The following is a 17,442-nucleotide window of genomic DNA, read 5'->3' as shown; positions in this document are numbered from 1 at the left end:
TCTCAACCCAATTTACTTTTTTGAAGATAAACATCTAAGTATTATACACGCCTAATTCATAAAATTTTACCTTATAGCACACTTGTTGACTTATGCTTTCTGGAATTTAAGGTTTCTATTATGCAGATTATTAAACTTCAGCTTTAAAATTATTCTAACTTTTCATAATTTGCCCTAATTACCTACCTTTTAATATGAAGTGAAAAAATCATTTTAGCAATAAATATGTTATGTAAGGAAGCTATTTCCATATTCAGTGAATATATCTTTAGTATACTAATTACTTATAGCAGTACCCCGTAGCTGCTAAATATTAAATGTAGATTACTTTTTCTTTCATCTTTTAAATTCAAGAGTTCCTTACTTTGCAATCAATGAATCACCTGAATAAAAAACATAAATGTGCACAAAAGCTGTTTGAGATTACATTACCACAGGCTTCATTCACAGCTAAATGAGAGAACCTCCTCTATCAACCTCAAAGATCTGTAATGACACAAAATGACACAAAGGCAACCTAAGCTGTATGTGTATTTGGCGTCTACTACCTAGGACCCTTATAAAACAGATTCAAATCTAGATCAAAGCTTGTTGTTATCTGCAAGGGACCATTAAACCTTCCATGTTGTCAGGGTGAAAGAAAAAAATTCTAAAACTCACTCACATAACTGACTTAACTATCTGTTTCCAGGGAAAAGAAACATACAATGCTGTGAAAGGGCTATGGTTAGTTTTTCTCATCAGCCTTCTAAAGGAGGGACTCCTAAGCCACTTTTATCTTACTACTGAAATCATATGAACAATATATCTATTTTCAAACAAATGGAAAAGGAAATATATAAAGTTCTTTTCAGAAGGAAAGCTTTTCCTATAAAATTTAAAATTTTTATTATTATAAACCAAACACTGGCAACCACATACAGACATTTGCTATGGACAAACTGAGACTGTGAGGTCCAGACTTTCAAATACAACTTCAGAGCTAGTTGCAAAATTTCAATATATTTTCTCAGAATTTGTATAATTTCCTTCAGTTTACAATACATGCTATGTAAAGTTTAATATGATGCTAAATAATGTACCATTTACCCTAAAAGTAGGTCATAGAAAACTGAATGACTATTACGATTGAATAATAACAAGGCTTTAACGGCTTGTTTCTCTTATGACTATATAAACAATATAAATCTCGAAAAGGTAATACTGTTAGTTGAGTAGTAAAATCCATAAAAATAACAGTTCTGCCACAGCACACAAATAAGTTCATTCGTGTTGTTGCCCTTTACCCTCACCAAGCAGCTTTCAGGTTAGAATTGAAAGACCGGCTGGGTAGAGTGCGCCAGTAGTCTCAGCTACTCAGGAGGCTTAGGCCAGACGATCACTTCAGTCCAGGAGTTGGAAGGCAGCCTGAGCAACACAGCGAGACTCTGGCTCTATTAAAAAAAAAAATTGGAAGACATAGAAAATCTATACATTCTATAGGGAATAATGAATATATTGAGAAGTAGAGTTTGCAGAAAGGAAACTAAATATTTCGTACTCCAACATCATACATGCCTATTAATAGGATTTTAATTAACTTAATGCTCGAGATAAGAATCTCAGCTGGGGTCCTCTTGCAGGAGTGGTGAGACCACTCATAGCTGAGGTCTTTCACTGCAACAAGGGAAGTAGTCTTCCGTCCGAAACAAGGTGGGGGGTTCGTAGCCCGTTTGCTGCAGCCTCGAGGGGGACGACTTGTTAAAGAGGGAGGGCACGTTCATTGTGTGCAGGAGTTTTTTGAAGGCCCTGGGGAAAGCCCCCAGGTCGGCTTCGGCTTTGGTCACTTGCTCCTCCATCCTGGCCACGCTGTTGCCGATCATCCTCACGAAGGCCTCCAGCTTGTCGATCCTGCCGTAGATTCGCCTCATCTCGGCGGCCTTCGCGTAAATGCGAGGCACCCCCTCACTGACGACGTGCGACGAGTCGCCGCGAATCATGTCCAGCATGCCCACGAACTCGTCCACTCTGGTGAGCAGGTCTTCGAGGCTGGCGTCCAGGGCCTCGACCTCGGGCCGCGCCCCGGCCCCGGGCAGCAGGCAGGCGGCGTAGCCCGCGGCGGCGCGGCGCAGCAGCGGCAGGTCCCGGCCCGGCGAGCCGTCCTCCGCGCCCTCGTCCTCCCACGGCCCCGAGGCGCTGCTGTGGCTCTGGGACACCGTACCGCTGTCCCCGCTCCAAGCGGCGCCCTGCGCCTCGGCCTCTTCCGCCGGCCCCTCGCGCTGCAGACCGGCAGACCGAGCCTCCATGACCCACGGCCACCCGCTCTGCGCAGCGACGCTTCCGGCTCTGCGCACTCACGTCCGCGCGCACGCCCCTGCTTGCGGCGGCTGCGGGACGGTGTGCGAGCACGCGCACCCACTTTCGTTTCCGGCGTCCAGGCGCGCTCACGTTCACACCCAGAACTTAAGAAAAGGATGTAAGAGGAATACAGTAAAGCGCGTTAGGTCTTAAGTGTGCACATTGATGACGTTTTACGTATCCATACAACCCTGTAACCTCTTTCCAGATCAACACATTGAACATGTCCGGCACCCAAGAAGGTCTCTCTCCTGTCCCTCATTTCTTTTTGCTGCTTATAGTAAATAAAAGAGATAAGCAAAAGGAAGGTCTGTTGAGCACAAAGGGGTTGGACCTTGATGACTCCGGATGATTTTGAAAGTTCTTACCTTCTTCATACTGTAAATGATGTAAAATTAAGAAATCTTGCAAGCAAATATCAAATCTCAGGTACTGCCAGAAAAAACAAAGATGAAGCTGAGGTGTGTCTGTAAAATCCTTAAAACTCTCAGAAAAAGCAAAGATGGTGCCTCAGAGTAAGTACCATTCAGTCAGACTAATAGCTCCTTAAAGAGATTAATGATGTGCCTCACAGAATGTCTCCCTTGAACAGTAGGGTCTCTAGGAAGCTTAAGGCCTTGTTCTTCAGCATTGTCAGCAGAAGCCCAACATAAAGATGGGCTTTTGTCTAATGGCCTGGACCCCAATGAGATTCAAAGGAGAGCTACGAAGTTTTTAAGATAATTATATTGGCACAAACTCTGCAGATTGGACTCAATAGGACAGAGACAGAGTGAAATAAAAGGCCTTTGGACTCCCTTGCTCAAACTTCTACAAGCAGGAAGCAGACTGAGAAAAGGACTCATTAGCAAACATATGCTACCTTTCTAAAAAAAGTATAACTTAGCGTGAAACCAAGAGTCCAGATAATGAAGCTGAGAGTCATGGAGAATTATTCCTAGACTTTGAGACTGAATTGCAGAATTATTATGGACCGGTCACCTATTTGTACTTCCCATTTATCCTCTATTTTTTTTGAACAGTAATGTCTGTAATGGTTATCCTATGCCTGCCCCACATTGTATATGGGATGTGTGAGGGCAGATAACTTGTCTCTTTAGTTTCAAGGTCTACGGATTAAGAAGAATTATACTCCAGAAGCTAGATTTAAGGAACTACAGTCAGGCAGTCTCATCCACACCTGACCTAATTTAGAAGACAAAGTTCGGGACTTGAAGCTGATGAGATAATTAGATACTAATACATGAAACTACATGAGATTTTTTAAAGATGTAACTTTTGGAGGCCTTGAGTGGGGTTGAGTATGGTTTGCATGTTAAGAGAACATGAATAATTGGTAGTCAGAGGGCAAACTGTGATTGCTAGGCAGCTTCCAAGATGACCCCCAGTGATTTCTACCTTCTGGTATTCATATTCTGGTGTATTCCCTCCTGTTGAGTGTGTACTGGACTTAGTGACTTGCTCATAATAAATAGAAAAAGACAGAAGTGATGGTGTGTGACTTGGGGATTAGTTCATAAAAGGTTCTCTCCAATCACTTGCTCGGGGGAAAACAAGCTGCCTGGTTGTGAGTAGCCCTATGGAGAGAAGCACACACATAGCAACGAACTTAGGTCTCTTATCAACATCTAGGGAAAAACAGCCTCTTTCCAATAATCACATGAGTAAGACATCTTGGAAGTGGATTCTCCAGCCCTATTCAAGCACAGAAATGACTGCAGGTGACATTTGACTGTGACCTCATGAAAGATCCTAAGCTGATACTACATGAGATAATGCTATGATCTGAATGTTTGTGTCACCCCCAAAATTCATATGTTGAAATCCTAATCCCCAAGGTGATGGTGTCAGGAGACAGGGCCTTTGGGAGGTGATTAGGTCATTGAGGTGGAGTCCTAATGAATGTGACTAGTGCCCTTACAAAAGACATACAAGAAAGATCCCTGTTCCTTTCACTGTGTGAGGACACAGCAAGAAGGTGCCATTTATAAACCAGTAAATGGGCCCTTACCAGACACAGAATCTGCCAGCACTTTGCTTTTGGACTTCTCAGCCTCCAGACCTGTGTGAGAAATAAGTTTCTGTTATTTATAAGCTACCTGCTTTATGATATTTTGTTATAGCAGCCCAAATGCACCAAGATAATAAATGTTTGAAGTTGCTAAATTTTGGGGTAATTTGTTATGCAACAATACGTAACTAATATACTATTGAAGGCTTATACTACAATTGATTTGTTTTATATATTTATTCTCCTGCTGATGAACATTTGGGTAGTTTTAACTTTGTAGCCATTATAATAAAGCTTCTATGAATATTCTTTTATATGTCTTTTTGTGGACAGATGTGCTCAAAATCTCTTGAGTATATACTGAGCTGTCAAACTGCCAGGTCATAGGGTTAGCATATGTTTAGTCTTAGTAGATACAGCCAAATAGCTTTCCAAAATCGTACCAATTTACATTCCCATCCCTGTGATCTGAATGTATGTGTCCCTCACAATTCATACATTGAAGCCCAAACCCTCAGTGTGGCCATATTTGAAGTAAAGCAGTAAGTAAGGTTAAATAAAGTCATAAGGGTGGGGCCCTGATTCAATTGAATTAGTGAGACAACAGACAGCACTCCCCCTACCACCCTGCACAAGCACAAAGAAGAGGTCACGTGAGGACTGCAGTGAGAAGGCAGCTGTCTGCAAGCCAAGAGTAGAGCCCTAACCTCACCAGAAACCAAATTTGCTGGCACCATAATCATGGATTCTAGCCTGCAGAACTGTGAGAAAATAAATGTCCGTGTTTAAGCCACCCAACCTGAGCAGACTAAGACACTATCGAGAATGTATGGGAGTTTCAGTTGTTCCACATCCTCCTATCATCAGTATTTTAACACATTGACTGCCACACCAGAAAAAATTTTTTCCCTGGGGCCACAGTGTTTTATTACAAAAATAGAATAAAAACTTCTAAAATGAAGTGATTCTAATTTAATGAAAAATTTATTTTTTAATGTTTTCTGTGTGTTGAGTTATATGCAACTTGAAAAATAGTTGATGGGGCTCAAGGAAAGGAGACGTGTGAGTTACACATGCTTCATGAGGGCTCGGGCTCAAAACTAGCATGAGTTAAATACAACTCACATGGCGGTTAGTGTGTTAAATTTTAATCATTCCAGTGGATATATAGTGTTTTCTCATTGTGGTTTTCATTTGCATTTCCCTGTTGAATCATGAATTCAAGCACCTTTTCATATACTTACTTATTGGATTTGAATATTGTTTTTTGTGAGGGGCCAGCTCATGTCTTTTGCCCATTTTTAAATTGAGTTGTCTTTTTCTTATTGATCTGTAGGAATTCTCAACATATTCTGGATATGTCTTTTGTCAGATATATCTATTGAAAATATCTTCTCCCACTCTGTGGATTGCTTTTTCTTTCTCTTAATGGTGTCTTTTGATGAACATCTGCTACTGTTTTGGTGTTTACAAACTCTTTCATGTACATCATCTCATGATTGCCTTTTCCCACTGACAGATATTCAGGCTGGGACCACTGGTTTTTATTTGTTAGACTGGAAAACTGAAGCTCTTATGTGTGACACTAGTACAAGCAGGATCCTCCCAGACAAACGCAGATTACTACTACGGTGGCACTGGGCAACCAAGCCTAGAAATAGACTTCCTCCATTCCATAGTGGCATGAGGTTGGTGATCACAATCTATTTGTTAAATGATTATCAAAGCCACACTTACTGAGCCCACGTGATTTTCAGGCCCTGTGGGTGATGAGGACATAAAGGTGACCAAGACCAGAACCTGCCCCCAAGGGCCCTCCAGTCTGGTAGAGGTGCTTATATATTAGGGAAGAATTACATCTCTCTAAAGAACCCCCTAAAGCCCTGCTTGAAGGCTGCCGGAAAGGGCTGAGGATAGAACCAAAACAGAAGTGGCCCTTTACCTCGAGGAGCTGTGTGACTGGGTCTGGTGAAAACAGACCAAGAATTATTGACCAGAACTCAAGGCAAAAAGAGGAACTCTCCCCAAAACAAAAGTGTGCGAGTGAGCCGTGGGCAGTGCAGAGGGAAGAGCTCCGTCCCAGAAGGGGGGATGTGTGGCAGCAGGGACTGTGGACCCAAACTGCTCTGGGTTCAAATTCCAACTCACACGCACGACTTTTAGCCCGTTTTCCACCTAGCTTATAGGTTCCTCGTTAAGAGTTAAATGAATACAAGTTAACCTGAGCTTGTGCATGCTGGGATAGTAAGTGATGTGAAGCCAGCAAGTCCTATTCAAAAATGGGGAAACAGAATCGCTTTTATTTAAAAATAAAAAAAGTAAAAGCCCTCTAGAAGGGAAGCTCTCGAGGAGGAAGAGAAGCAAATACGCCGCCAACAAACCACTTCCACCTTCCAAGGCGGAATAGAGAACGGAGCGGGGCGGGTCACGGGGAAGCAGCAGGTGATGGGCGTGCGCGCGCCCAAAGACTGTTTACGGGCTCGCGCGCGCCCCCTCGTCCTGCCGAAGGCGTGACCGTAAAGGGGCTCGGCCATGTCGTGAAAGGGCCGCAAATACGCCGAGGGCGGGTGGACGGCGGTGAGTCCATTTTGTTCGCCGGTCTGTTATAGGTGTAGGGGGTGTTTCCACAGCAGTTCTGAGGCGGAAGGCTTAAAATTAAATGGAAGAAAACATTTAAAGATAATTCGGGAACACTTGACAGAGTGTGGGTCGCTTCGACTTCAGCAGGAACTGCTGATCCACCGTCCCCACGGCGTGCGAGTAAGAAGAACGTCGGTTCCGCGGTTCTGAAGAAGTGGCAGGAGGAGATGCGGCCCCTGGACATCGACGAGGTGGAAGCGCCAGAGGAAGTGGAGGTGCTGGAGCCCGAGGAAGACTTCGAGAAGTTTCTGCTTCCAATCATCAACGAGATGCGGGAGGACATCGCGTCTCTTATACGGGAGCACGGGCGGGCGTATTTGAGGACCAGGAGCAAGTTGTGGGAGATGGACAATATGCTCATCCAAATAAAAACCCAGGTGGAGGCCTCGGAGGAGAGCGCCCTGAATCACGTCCGGCATCCAAATGGGGACGCTGACGAGAGAGTGTCGGAGTTGTGCGAGAAGGCCGAGGAGAAAGCTAAGGAGATCGCGAAGATGGCAGAGATGTTGGTCGAGCTTGTCTGGCGAATAGAGAGAAGCGAGTCGTCTTGAAGGAGAATATCGCGGAAGGTCAGGAACGAGGGGGAGCCGGGTGGAAGTTTCAGTAGTTGCCATAGGCATGGTCAGACAGCCTCTTGTAAAAAGGGTGATTAATATTCTGGGAGCAAATCCTCCATTTTATTCCCTCAGAAATTGGTCATTGGGAACAAAATCGGGTTCAAGCTGCGTGCTAGTTTTGTTAGGTGTTAGTGTATTCTCTTTTTCTGTGGCACCTCCCTTTCCCAGTGGTAATTAGAGAAAAATGAAAGTAACTTAAGGTATGTTTTTTGTGGACCATAAAGGTCAATTCTAATAGGATAGTCGCCAGAGGTAGACCTGCCTAGGCACTAAGGGAGTTGGGGTGGAAACCAAAGAAAACCTAGGCCATAGAGAAAAATGGGAGAGAGTGAGAATGCAAGGAAAGAGAAACAGAAAAGTGTAAAGCCAGAGGCAATTTCCAGTTTTTTCTGGAAAGCAGGTATGTCAGAGGATCTTCTCTGAGAGAAGTGGCATTCTTGTGGGTGGTTAATATTTCTTAATGTCAGGGTATGGAAATCTGAGATTCAGTGTCTTGATGGTAAATTTCTTTCAATTGTACTTCAGGTTCACAGCTGATGGATTCTGGTCAACTGGTAAGGACAGACTGACACCTTGAGGAGACTGAAACAGCTTGCCATTTTCTCTCTTGTTTTGTATGTTTTTTACTCCCCATGTAACGGTCTCCCTGATGGTCAGTGGTTGATGACCTTGATAGGGACTTAGATCATCAAATGTATTTGGTTCTAGAAAGATAACTTTTGTAAGAGAAATGAGGCTTAGTCAAAAGTTATTTTCATGGTCTCATTTATTCTTGTGACTTTGCTGTGATTTTGAAATGCTGGACATGGCCTTGTATTTGGCTGTTACCTATGTGACCCGATTGTTTTTTGGAACTTTGGAGCATGTGCAAACTTGGGATCAGAATCTTCCACCTTCAGAGGTGCAGTGGAAGGCTCTGTGGTGCTTGGTTGAACCTGGCAAAGAGTGTGTGAATGAGATTGCTTTGCATGAAGTTGGGAAGAACTACAAGATAGTTGGAGACGAAAGATGGTTTTGTATATACTTTGGAAGTTCAGTTCTTCTGTGAGACGAAGGAGGAGAGCTGTTTTGTGGCACATTGTCTGATGTATATTGTGTAACCTGTCAGGTGAATTTATTTAGACAATGTGGCTGACCTCATATGACAAAGAAGTTTGAACAGGGAATGATGGAGTGCACTTCACTGTTGTAGTACCCTCACCCATTGCAGGGGCTTCAGAGAGACAATCAACCAAGAGCCTTGAGAGGCTGGAGAAAGGAAAAGGGATTATCAGGGCTCATAAAGCCTCTTCTAGTTCATCAGGGTGGTAGACCTGACAGAGGTTTGAGGTCAAAGTCAAACATCTAATTGGTGTTAATTTGCCTTGAAAAACAAAGACCTAAAAAGCCTTTTTTAAAAAAAATCTAGCTTTGTTCAAATGACCAAAGCTCCTGTGTGTGTTAGTAAAAGAATCATAAATAAATTTTTTTAGGTGGATGTTATTCCTTGAGTGTCATCATTGTCAAGTGAGGGTGAACTACCTGTAGTTTGTGAGCCTTTCAGCAAGTGTTTAACTATGAGGGAGAATTATTTGTGGAAGGTTCCATGGGGATGAGCTGACAGAACACTCAGTGTTTAAGAGAAACAAACCTTAGGCCAGCTTAAGCTTTTTGGCAGCTGAAGTGTGTTTAGTCGATCAGTGGGTATGTGATGGGCTTCATATCCTATCCATGGCGCTAGGAATACAAAGGTAAGACATGGATTGGGCAAAGGTGTGGGACAGAAATGGAAACAGAGAATTGCAATATGGTGTGCTTGAGTATCTTGTGGGAGCCTTGAGGAGGGAGTCAACCCTGTGCACAGGAGTCTGGGAAGGATTTTCAGAGCAAGTGACTTAACTGGGCCTTCAAAGCAGAAACAAGTGAAGGCATGTGAGGCACAGGGAAGAGCGTGAGCAAGAGCATTGTGAGTTCTAGTACGGGGGAGATGGCCAATGAGCTGGAATTTAAGGAGGAGGGGGAGTGGGAAGTTGTGGGAGACGAGGTGAAAGCAGCAAGCAGGGCTAAGAAGTCTTGGTTAAGGAGTTCATTCATCTTCATAAGCCTGTACTTTGGTGAGTGTTGTCTCACAGAGTGCTCCAGGATGCTCAGAGAATAGGCGTAGTGCAATAGCCAGAATTGCTAAATGTAATTCGATAAGAACAAATATGTGATCATAATAACAAATTTAGGTACATGTTTTGGATTAATGTATAAAGTGGTATTTTTAAAATCAAGTACCTGAACACAGAAAAATCATACTTACAGAAGCTGTTTCTGGCTGTGTTGCGGTTTCTAAAATCCTTGTTCATGCTCCTGTCTTTCTGGGTTCTTCAGTGGAAATGAGAAGTACTGCTGGGGAGACAGTGACATTTTCTGGTGAGCAGGGGAGCGACAGTCACATCTGTGGCTTAGAAAGGTTACTCAAGACTGCAGTGTATGGATTAATGGGAGTTCGAGTGGAGGCAAGAAGATAGGGGCTGGTGCAGAAGGCAGATGGGAATTGAAGGCTGAACTGGAGCCGAATGAGTGGGAAGGACCAGCGAGCGAGGCTTTTCGGGGGCCAAGACTTGGTGTCTTTCTGTGTCAGTCAGCTAAACTGCTGTAACAGTTCACCCTAAGTCTTAGTGGCTTACAACACCCAAGGTTTATTTCTCATTCATGTTTATGTATGTTGCAGGTTAGTTGCTCCAAGTTCTCCTAATTCCAGGACCTGGCTCAAGGAGCAGCTGCTCTTGGGATATTGTGGATCTGGATTAGGGAAGCTGTTAGTTACAAGTTACTTCACTGATTTAAAAACATGCTTTGGGGGTGAAAAAGCCGAATCCTAGACATACACATATATGCTATATACATATATGTGTGTGCATACATACTATGTATACATATATTTTCCCCTTGGTTAATTGACCAGAGATTATATTCATTTACAGGGTTGCCTTTCATTTCTTCAGTATCTTAGGTTTTGATTCTAAGCCTACTGAATCATTTTTGAACCTTAGCTCTGTGCAGAACATTGTTGTGACAGGCTAATTGTCTTAATCCATGCTGTGATGCAAATAAAATTTAGAGGCATCCAGGGTTTTGTCTGTTTCCTTCTTAGCTCACACATTTTTCCTTAATTGAATTGTATGTACATGGAATTTAAACATCTTCAAAGTCAGCTAGAAAATTTGGATTGGCTTCTGTCAGAAGCTCTGGAAGTCATTAGTCTGTCATGTATGAGTCAGTCACACCCAAGCTCCTCTCTGAAATCTGAAATTCTACACTCTTCCAGAAGACTTGGCAAATTCTCCAGTCTTTGTTGTGGCCCGATTGCAGAAAGAAACACACAGACACACACAAGACGTACAAGACTACAGTGCCCGATTTGGACCAGTCGCTTTATTATATACTTTTTCTATGTCCGGCAGCTACTTCCTGGTACGTGACTACCTTGGGCACCTTGAGGAAAACACATTTTCATTCCTTCCAGACGATTGCTCAGTGGAAGCAGATGTTTGCATCTTAACTTCTTTATCTCATTACCATATGCAGGACAATGAGTCGCCTTGGCTTGTTTGCAAGACCCCAGGCGCTTGGTTATCTGTCATAAAGCTGTCCGTCATGAGGAGTAGTTCCGTTTGTCCAACAGGCCGTGTCTGGACCTGTTGTCCTCTGGCCCCAAGGAGAGCACATCCAGTTTCGCTGACTCTGGGCTTAAGCCAATTTTTGCCCAGGAACGGTCCCTACAGTCTTGACTTGCATTGGCTGGCTGGTGATGACTGAGTCTTCAATAACGTTTTGTTTCACTACATCACAGAGTTTTTTCTGAAAACATTTTGAATGTCTAACATCCACATGGCTCAAAATACCACTTTTCAAGTCTCTGCTCAGATGTTATACCAGAAAGGCCTTTCTGTAACAGCCTGTTTAACATAGCACTGCCGTCGCCTGTTACTGTCCTTGACTTTTCTTCACGCTACTTGACGTGATTATATGTGTGTTGTCTGACTTCTCTCTGTAGAATGTAGCCCTGTGAGAGCAGGGATTTTATTCACTGCTGAATTCCTAGCACTTACACCAGGGTCTGGCTGACACATGGTTGGTGCCTAATATTCATCGAACGAATGAGTGCAAGTTAGGTATGTAAATTAGACCTAGTTGTGTCTGCTACCAGTGCAGATAACTGAAGTTACTGAGTGGACACTTTAGTGTCATTCTTGACATTTTCCTCCTCAGCAATGCCCTCCCCATCCCATCTGTCACTAAAGCAGGTTGGTTCTGCCTAGAACACACCTTGGATTCATATGCCTTCAAGCGTCCCTCCAAGCATCCAGTATGAGTCTTCTAACTGGCTTCTTCGCTTTCAGTTTTACTCCAGTCCTCTTCCTTCACAGATCAGGTAGAGCGAATTGGGTTATGTCAAGTCCCACTTGAAATCCTTTAAAAAATTCCTTTTGCGACAGATGTTTTTTATTTATTCATTAATATTAGCTCCTACTATAGACCAGGCTCTATTCTAGGTACTGGCAGACACAGCACTGAACAGACAGTCCAAAAATCCTGCCCTCTAGAGCTTCATCCTAGTGGTGGAGATACACACTAAGCAGGATACATAAGTGCTAAGGGTATTCATTCATTTATTCTACATAGGTGGTACATAGATATTCAAGAATTTCTGCCATCTCCCAGAGCTGTCTTATCCTGGTTTTCCTCAGTTGCTGCCCCAAATTTAAACCTCTTCGCTGGTCCTCTCCCAGTGTTTCATCCTCAGTGTTCCAGACTTCATCTTTTCTGACTTGTCTTCCTCCCACCTCTTTACAAACTCTTTCTAATACCGACTTCAACCAAAGTCTGGCTGTCTCTGAACAGCAGGCTCTGCAGCCTCAGTGTACAACTTCTCCGAACACTACTCAACTGTCTGGGTGAAGCCACAGAGAATATAGATACTGAGGTATGTTCAGGGCTGCAATTTTGCTAGGTGGTTGCAAATTCTTAAAAATGTGTGTGTGTCTATATCTGTATACAGTTGATTCTCATATTTGCAGTTATATAGAGTCACCATAAAGACTAAATTAGCAAACACTGATTCACTTCCCCTAAGGAAAATTAAAGGATTAGGTTCCTAACAGCCTCTGGCCACATTTTCATCAACTGACCAATATATAACATTGTTTTTAACCTTGTGTTTCTGTTTAAAGACACTTTATTTAACATATATTGCTGATTCATTAACTTTGAATTCAAAGGCAATACAGCACTATAACTCATGCCTCAACAAAGCGTATCTAACACACATTTTCTTCATAAGCCACTTCACAGCCTTCTTGTGCTTAGGAACACTAGACAGTGCGTCAGCATTATGCTTAGGGGGACATTTTAAGCAGCAAAAAGCACACAAATGGGAAAAATGTGGCACTGAGTAGACTGTGAAAGGGACTTTTTTTTTTTTTTTTTTTTTTGAGACAGTCTTTCTCTGGCGCCCTGGCTGGAGTGCAGTGGCATCATCATAGCTCACAGCAACCTCAAACTCCTGGGCTCAAGCCATCCTCTTGCCTCAGCCTCCTGAACAGCTGGGACTACAGGCATGCGCCACCACACCTGGCTAATTTTTTCTATTTTTGGTAAAAACAGGGTCTCTCTTCCTCAGGCTGGTCTCCAACTCCTGAGCTCAAGTGATCCTCCCACCTCAGCCTCCCAGAGTGCTAGGATTACAGGCATGAGCCACAGTGCCTGGCCGAAAGGGACATTTTTTAACAGCATGAGAACTGGAAGAAGAAGTTCGACTTGGACTGGGAATGTACATGTCAGACAAATAAAATGTTTTGCTGCCCTGCACATAGCTGCTAATGACCAGGAAAGCACTAAGAGTATTGATTGGGGTTGCAAATAAATTTTAGCAAGTAGGTGAATTTGCAAATACAAAATCCATGAATAATGACTGTAAACAACACACGCATGCGTGCACATGCACACACACACACACACACACACACACACACACGATGATATAGGTGTCCTGGTGGAGGCCATGGTGCTCAGATCAGGGCTCAAAGCCCATGCAGGGTGGAGAGGGCATCCTCACAGGGGAGCAGCCTGGCATGGGGTCAGAGCCCTCTGAGCAAGGTGAAGAGGATATCTGGCGGAGGGAGTTGTTCCAGTGTGGACAGTCTAACTTCCAGCAGTGTGAGGAGGACATCCATGTGGGGATGGGTCATGGGGAGGCGAATCTAGCCTGGGAAATCAGAGCCCAGGCAGAGTGAGAAGAGAGTCCCCAGGGGGGATTCTGGGGAGTCAGGGCCCAAGTAGGATGACGAGAGTACCCACACATGGGGACAAGCTGTGCAGCTTGAACAGGGAGAGAAGGGCATCCACAGAACAGGCCAGTCCTGCATATGACTCAGCCTGAGAGACAAGGGGGGTGTCTCTGCAGGGGCAGACTGGTATGGGGTTCAGAGCCTGAGTAGGGAAGAGGTTTCTACAGGAGAGTTGATGCCAGCAGAGGGAGAGGAATGTAAATAGAAAACTAGAATGGACCCTGTGGTATTGGGTTGAAAATGGAGGCATCCATGTGAACTTGTGGTGTTTATATACATGATAGATATAGAACTACAGGTGCGTGTATCTCTATGTATATATGTACACATGTTCTCTAGTTCTGTCTATTGAGGGGCTGGGAACAGTGACACGCTAGTAACAATGAGCACATGTAGTTCTCAGATCTTGGCTTATAAATACCATTTTACACTAAAAGGAACTAGGGCAGCTTGGAAAAATGGCCAATTCCAGAGCTAGGGCAAGAAAATGCAAGATGTATCTGGAACATCTTGCTGTGACAGAAAGCAAGGGTGTGTTCAAAGCATGTCAAAGGACACAGGAACCAGCTTAAACAGGCTTCCATTGATAAGATCAGGGGCAACTTGAGCATCAGAACAAATACTGATAAGTGGGGGATTACAACCCACTGAATAATATGGTGACGCAGGAGTTCACATAAATATGAATACATGAATAAATTAAATGCTCGCTGAGGAACAGAATATTTGCATAGTTTCAAAGTTCCTCTCTATAAAATACTTAGTAATTACAAAAGTGAAAAGAATAACTCCATAGTGGATAAGCCTTTGATTTGAGCAGTGGGAGCCCATTCAAGCTGGCTTCTGTGTCCTTTTGACATATCCAAGTTATTCTTTGAACACACCCTTGCTTTGTGTCACAGCAAGATGTTCTGGATACATCTTGTACTTCCCTTGCCCCAGTTCTGGTATGGGCCATTTCTCCAAACACCATGTTAATCAAGTGGTCAAAGTAAACACGATCAGTAATGGGACAAATTGAAATTGTGTGCCGTCTGATACGATGCGATGATTAGAAAATTGCATCACTTCCTGGATATTCTTGCCAAAGATACATAAACTGAACTGAATCATGAGGAGACATCAGACAGATTTAAACTGAACGAAGCTCTACAAAATAGCAGCTTGTACTCTTCAGAAGTGTCAAGGTCATGAAAGTCTAAGACTGAGGAACTATACCTGAATAAGAAGACCAAAGAGATATGCTAACTAAATGCAACAATGATGTTTTTTGCTATAAAAATGATCCTTTTGATTTCCGCACCTTCTGTGTGGCTCTCCGGCGGAGCCGAGCGCACTCTCCCTGACCTCGGCTGCGCTCCTTGAGGAGTGGTGAGTCTGCGGAACCGCAGCCATGACTGAGGCTGATGTAAATCCGAAGGCCTATCCCCTTGCTGATGCCCATCTCACCAAGAAACTATTGGACCTCATTCAACAGTCATGTAACTACAAGCAGCTTCGGAAAGGGGCCAATGAGGCCACCAAAACCCTCAACAGGGGCATCTCTGAGTTCATTGTGATGGCTGCAGATGCTGAGCCGCTGGAGATCATTTTGCACCTCCCACTGCTGTGTGAAGACAAGAATGTGCCCTACGTGTTTGTGCACTCCAAGCAGGCCCTGGGGCGGGCCTGTGGGGTCTCCAGGCCTGTCATTGCCTGTTCTGTCACTATCAAAGAAGGCTCACAGCTGAAGCAGCAGATCCCGTCCATTCAGCAGTCCATCGAAAGGCTCTTAGTCTAAACCTGTGGCCTCTGCCACATTTTCCCTGTTGACTCCTCCCCCTGAGGTTGTGTATCATACTGTCTGTGTTAGCATGTAGTATTTTCAGCTACTTTCTATTGTTATAAAATACTGTAGTACTGCATTTGGTTTCTGGAGTTTTGTATTGTTTTTGTTCTGTTTTACAGGGTTGTTTTCTCCCTTCTAACCCCTTCTACATTCTCTCTGCCATCGTTCATCCTTTTATCCTCCCTTTCGAAAAATGAACTGATGCTTAGAACAGATGTAAGCAGACTGGTGGCACCATTCAAAGGCAGGAAGAGCCAGGAGAAACCTTATGGAGCCAGGATAGAGATATGGTTCCAGCTCTCATCTGTTAACTTCCTACTGTGTGCAGGATATGATTCAAGTAAACACTATCCATTTTGTATCCCTTGTGCTTGACATATAGAATCATTCCTGTGTTAAAATGATCAAGGGGTTTTCTTTGCTCTCCAGGGGATTGTGTATCATTTGGAGAGGAAGCATGTGTTCTGTGAGGTTAGGCTTATGTCCAAGTGTCATTTACAAATGTACCCATGCTGTTTGCTTTTGGTAATAATGATGTTTTGTCCTTTCCCTCCCTGACCCCCGTCTGTACCCCTGAGGGTGGCAGGGCAGCAGGATTCTAGAGGTGCCCGGGTGAGTGAGACATGGGGCGCTTGACCTGGGTCTTGAAAGAGTCAGGAGTGTCAAGGGCAGAGCATCATCTGATGCTGGAACAAAGGATTCTAGGAAGATCATGGAGACCTGGCTGGTAGCTACAACAGAGATAATGGAGTCTAAGGAAACAACTTCTCTTTGGGGAATGGGGATTTCTTCAGTGGACACTTGGCCCAGCTCTGAGAGCCCTTACCAGCCTGTTGCCTGCCACAGTTGGGTCAGATACATTCTTTATCACATGAGAAGAGTGCTACTATGTCCTTCATTCTTGTGAGCAGCCTAATAAAGAAATATATTTGTATTCCAATTTAAAAAAAAAATGATCCTTTTGCTTTATAAAAGACATTATTAGAACAATTGGCAAACTTGAATGGGGCTTAAGATTAGATGGTAGTAATGTATTGATGTTAATTTTCTGACTTCATTGGTTGCTTCGCATTGTGGTTACACAGGAAAATGTTCTTGTTTGTAGGACATGCACTCTAATGTATTCAGGGGTGGTGGATCAGCTTATTCTTAAGTCATTCAGAAAAATAAAGTTCTTTGTACTGTACTTCTAACTTTTCTATAAGTTTGTGATTTCTGTAAGTGTCGAAATTTAATTCAGAATTGCTGTGCTTATGGAACAGTTAGGTAGGCCAAGGCAGGCCCATTACCCAAGGCATCTGACCCGGAGGTGGTGGAAATGTGCTGGCATTAGGTAGAGACCGGGCTTAGCCCGAGGAGCAATTCTGCAAAGCAGCAGCAGGAGGCGCTGGCGATAGCCCAGGAGCCAGGAGAGCCTCCGTCTCAGGTGGCCACCTGTCCTGCTGGAAAAACATCACAAATAAAGCTGGTGGGTTCAACCGGGAAGTGGCTGCTGCCACTCGTTTTTCCAGGCAGGACAGTGGAGAAACACTTGACTTGGGTTAAATATTTTTTTTTTTTTTTGAGACAGAGTTTCACTCTGTTGCCCGGGCTAGAGTGCCATAGCGTTAGCCTAGCTCACAGCAACCTCAAACTCCTGGGCTCAAGTGATCCTACTGCCTCAGCCTCCCAAGTAGCTGGGACTACAGGCAT

General features: G+C 43.8%; 2 protein-coding genes and 1 pseudogene across 4 annotated transcripts; 2 read left to right on the top strand and 1 right to left on the bottom strand.

The window, feature by feature from the left end:
- Positions 1–1,412: 1,412 nt before the first annotated feature.
- BLOC1S4 (biogenesis of lysosomal organelles complex-1, subunit 4, cappuccino) lies at positions 1,413–2,347 on the bottom strand. Its single transcript, XM_012665107.1, has one exon. It carries the CDS (start codon positions 2,283–2,285, stop codon positions 1,638–1,640), a length of 648 nt encoding a protein of 215 aa, XP_012520561.1. The 5' UTR covers positions 2,286–2,347; the 3' UTR covers positions 1,413–1,637.
- Positions 2,348–6,971: 4,624 nt separating this feature from the next.
- On the top strand, positions 6,972–10,441 carry MRFAP1L1 (Morf4 family associated protein 1-like 1). 2 transcript variants are annotated; one of them, XM_012665123.1, is made up of 3 exons: positions 6,972–7,557; positions 8,131–8,159; positions 10,304–10,441. In XM_012665123.1, exon 1 carries the CDS (start codon positions 7,156–7,158, stop codon positions 7,537–7,539), a length of 384 nt encoding a protein of 127 aa, XP_012520577.1. In that variant the 5' UTR covers positions 6,972–7,155; the 3' UTR covers positions 7,540–7,557; positions 8,131–8,159; positions 10,304–10,441. The 2 variants fall into 2 exon arrangements, with proteins under 2 accessions (XP_012520577.1, XP_012520576.1); XM_012665122.1 differs by lacking the exon at positions 10,304–10,441 and having other exon boundaries at positions 8,131–9,064.
- Positions 10,442–14,813: 4,372 nt separating this feature from the next.
- Positions 14,814–15,823, top strand: LOC105827090 (annotated as a pseudogene). The gene has a single exon (XR_001138347.1). The product of XR_001138347.1 is annotated as an NHP2-like protein 1 pseudogene (transcript).
- Positions 15,824–17,442: the final 1,619 nt, after the last annotated feature.

This window comes from Propithecus coquereli, unplaced genomic scaffold (genome assembly GCF_000956105.1).
Source record: "Propithecus coquereli isolate 6110/MARCELLA unplaced genomic scaffold, Pcoq_1.0 Scaffold962, whole genome shotgun sequence".
Classification (NCBI taxonomy): domain Eukaryota; kingdom Metazoa; phylum Chordata; class Mammalia; order Primates; family Indriidae; genus Propithecus; species Propithecus coquereli.
This window is presented reverse-complemented; position numbering and strand designations above follow the sequence as displayed.

Excerpts from the sequence above, each read along its gene's own strand:
- MRFAP1L1 (XM_012665123.1), top strand. The coding sequence starts at position 7,156 with ATGCGGCCCCTGGACATCGACGAGGTGGAAGCGCCAGAGGAAGTGGAG.
- BLOC1S4 (XM_012665107.1), bottom strand. The coding sequence starts at position 2,285 with ATGGAGGCTCGGTCTGCCGGTCTGCAGCGCGAGGGGCCGGCGGAAGAG.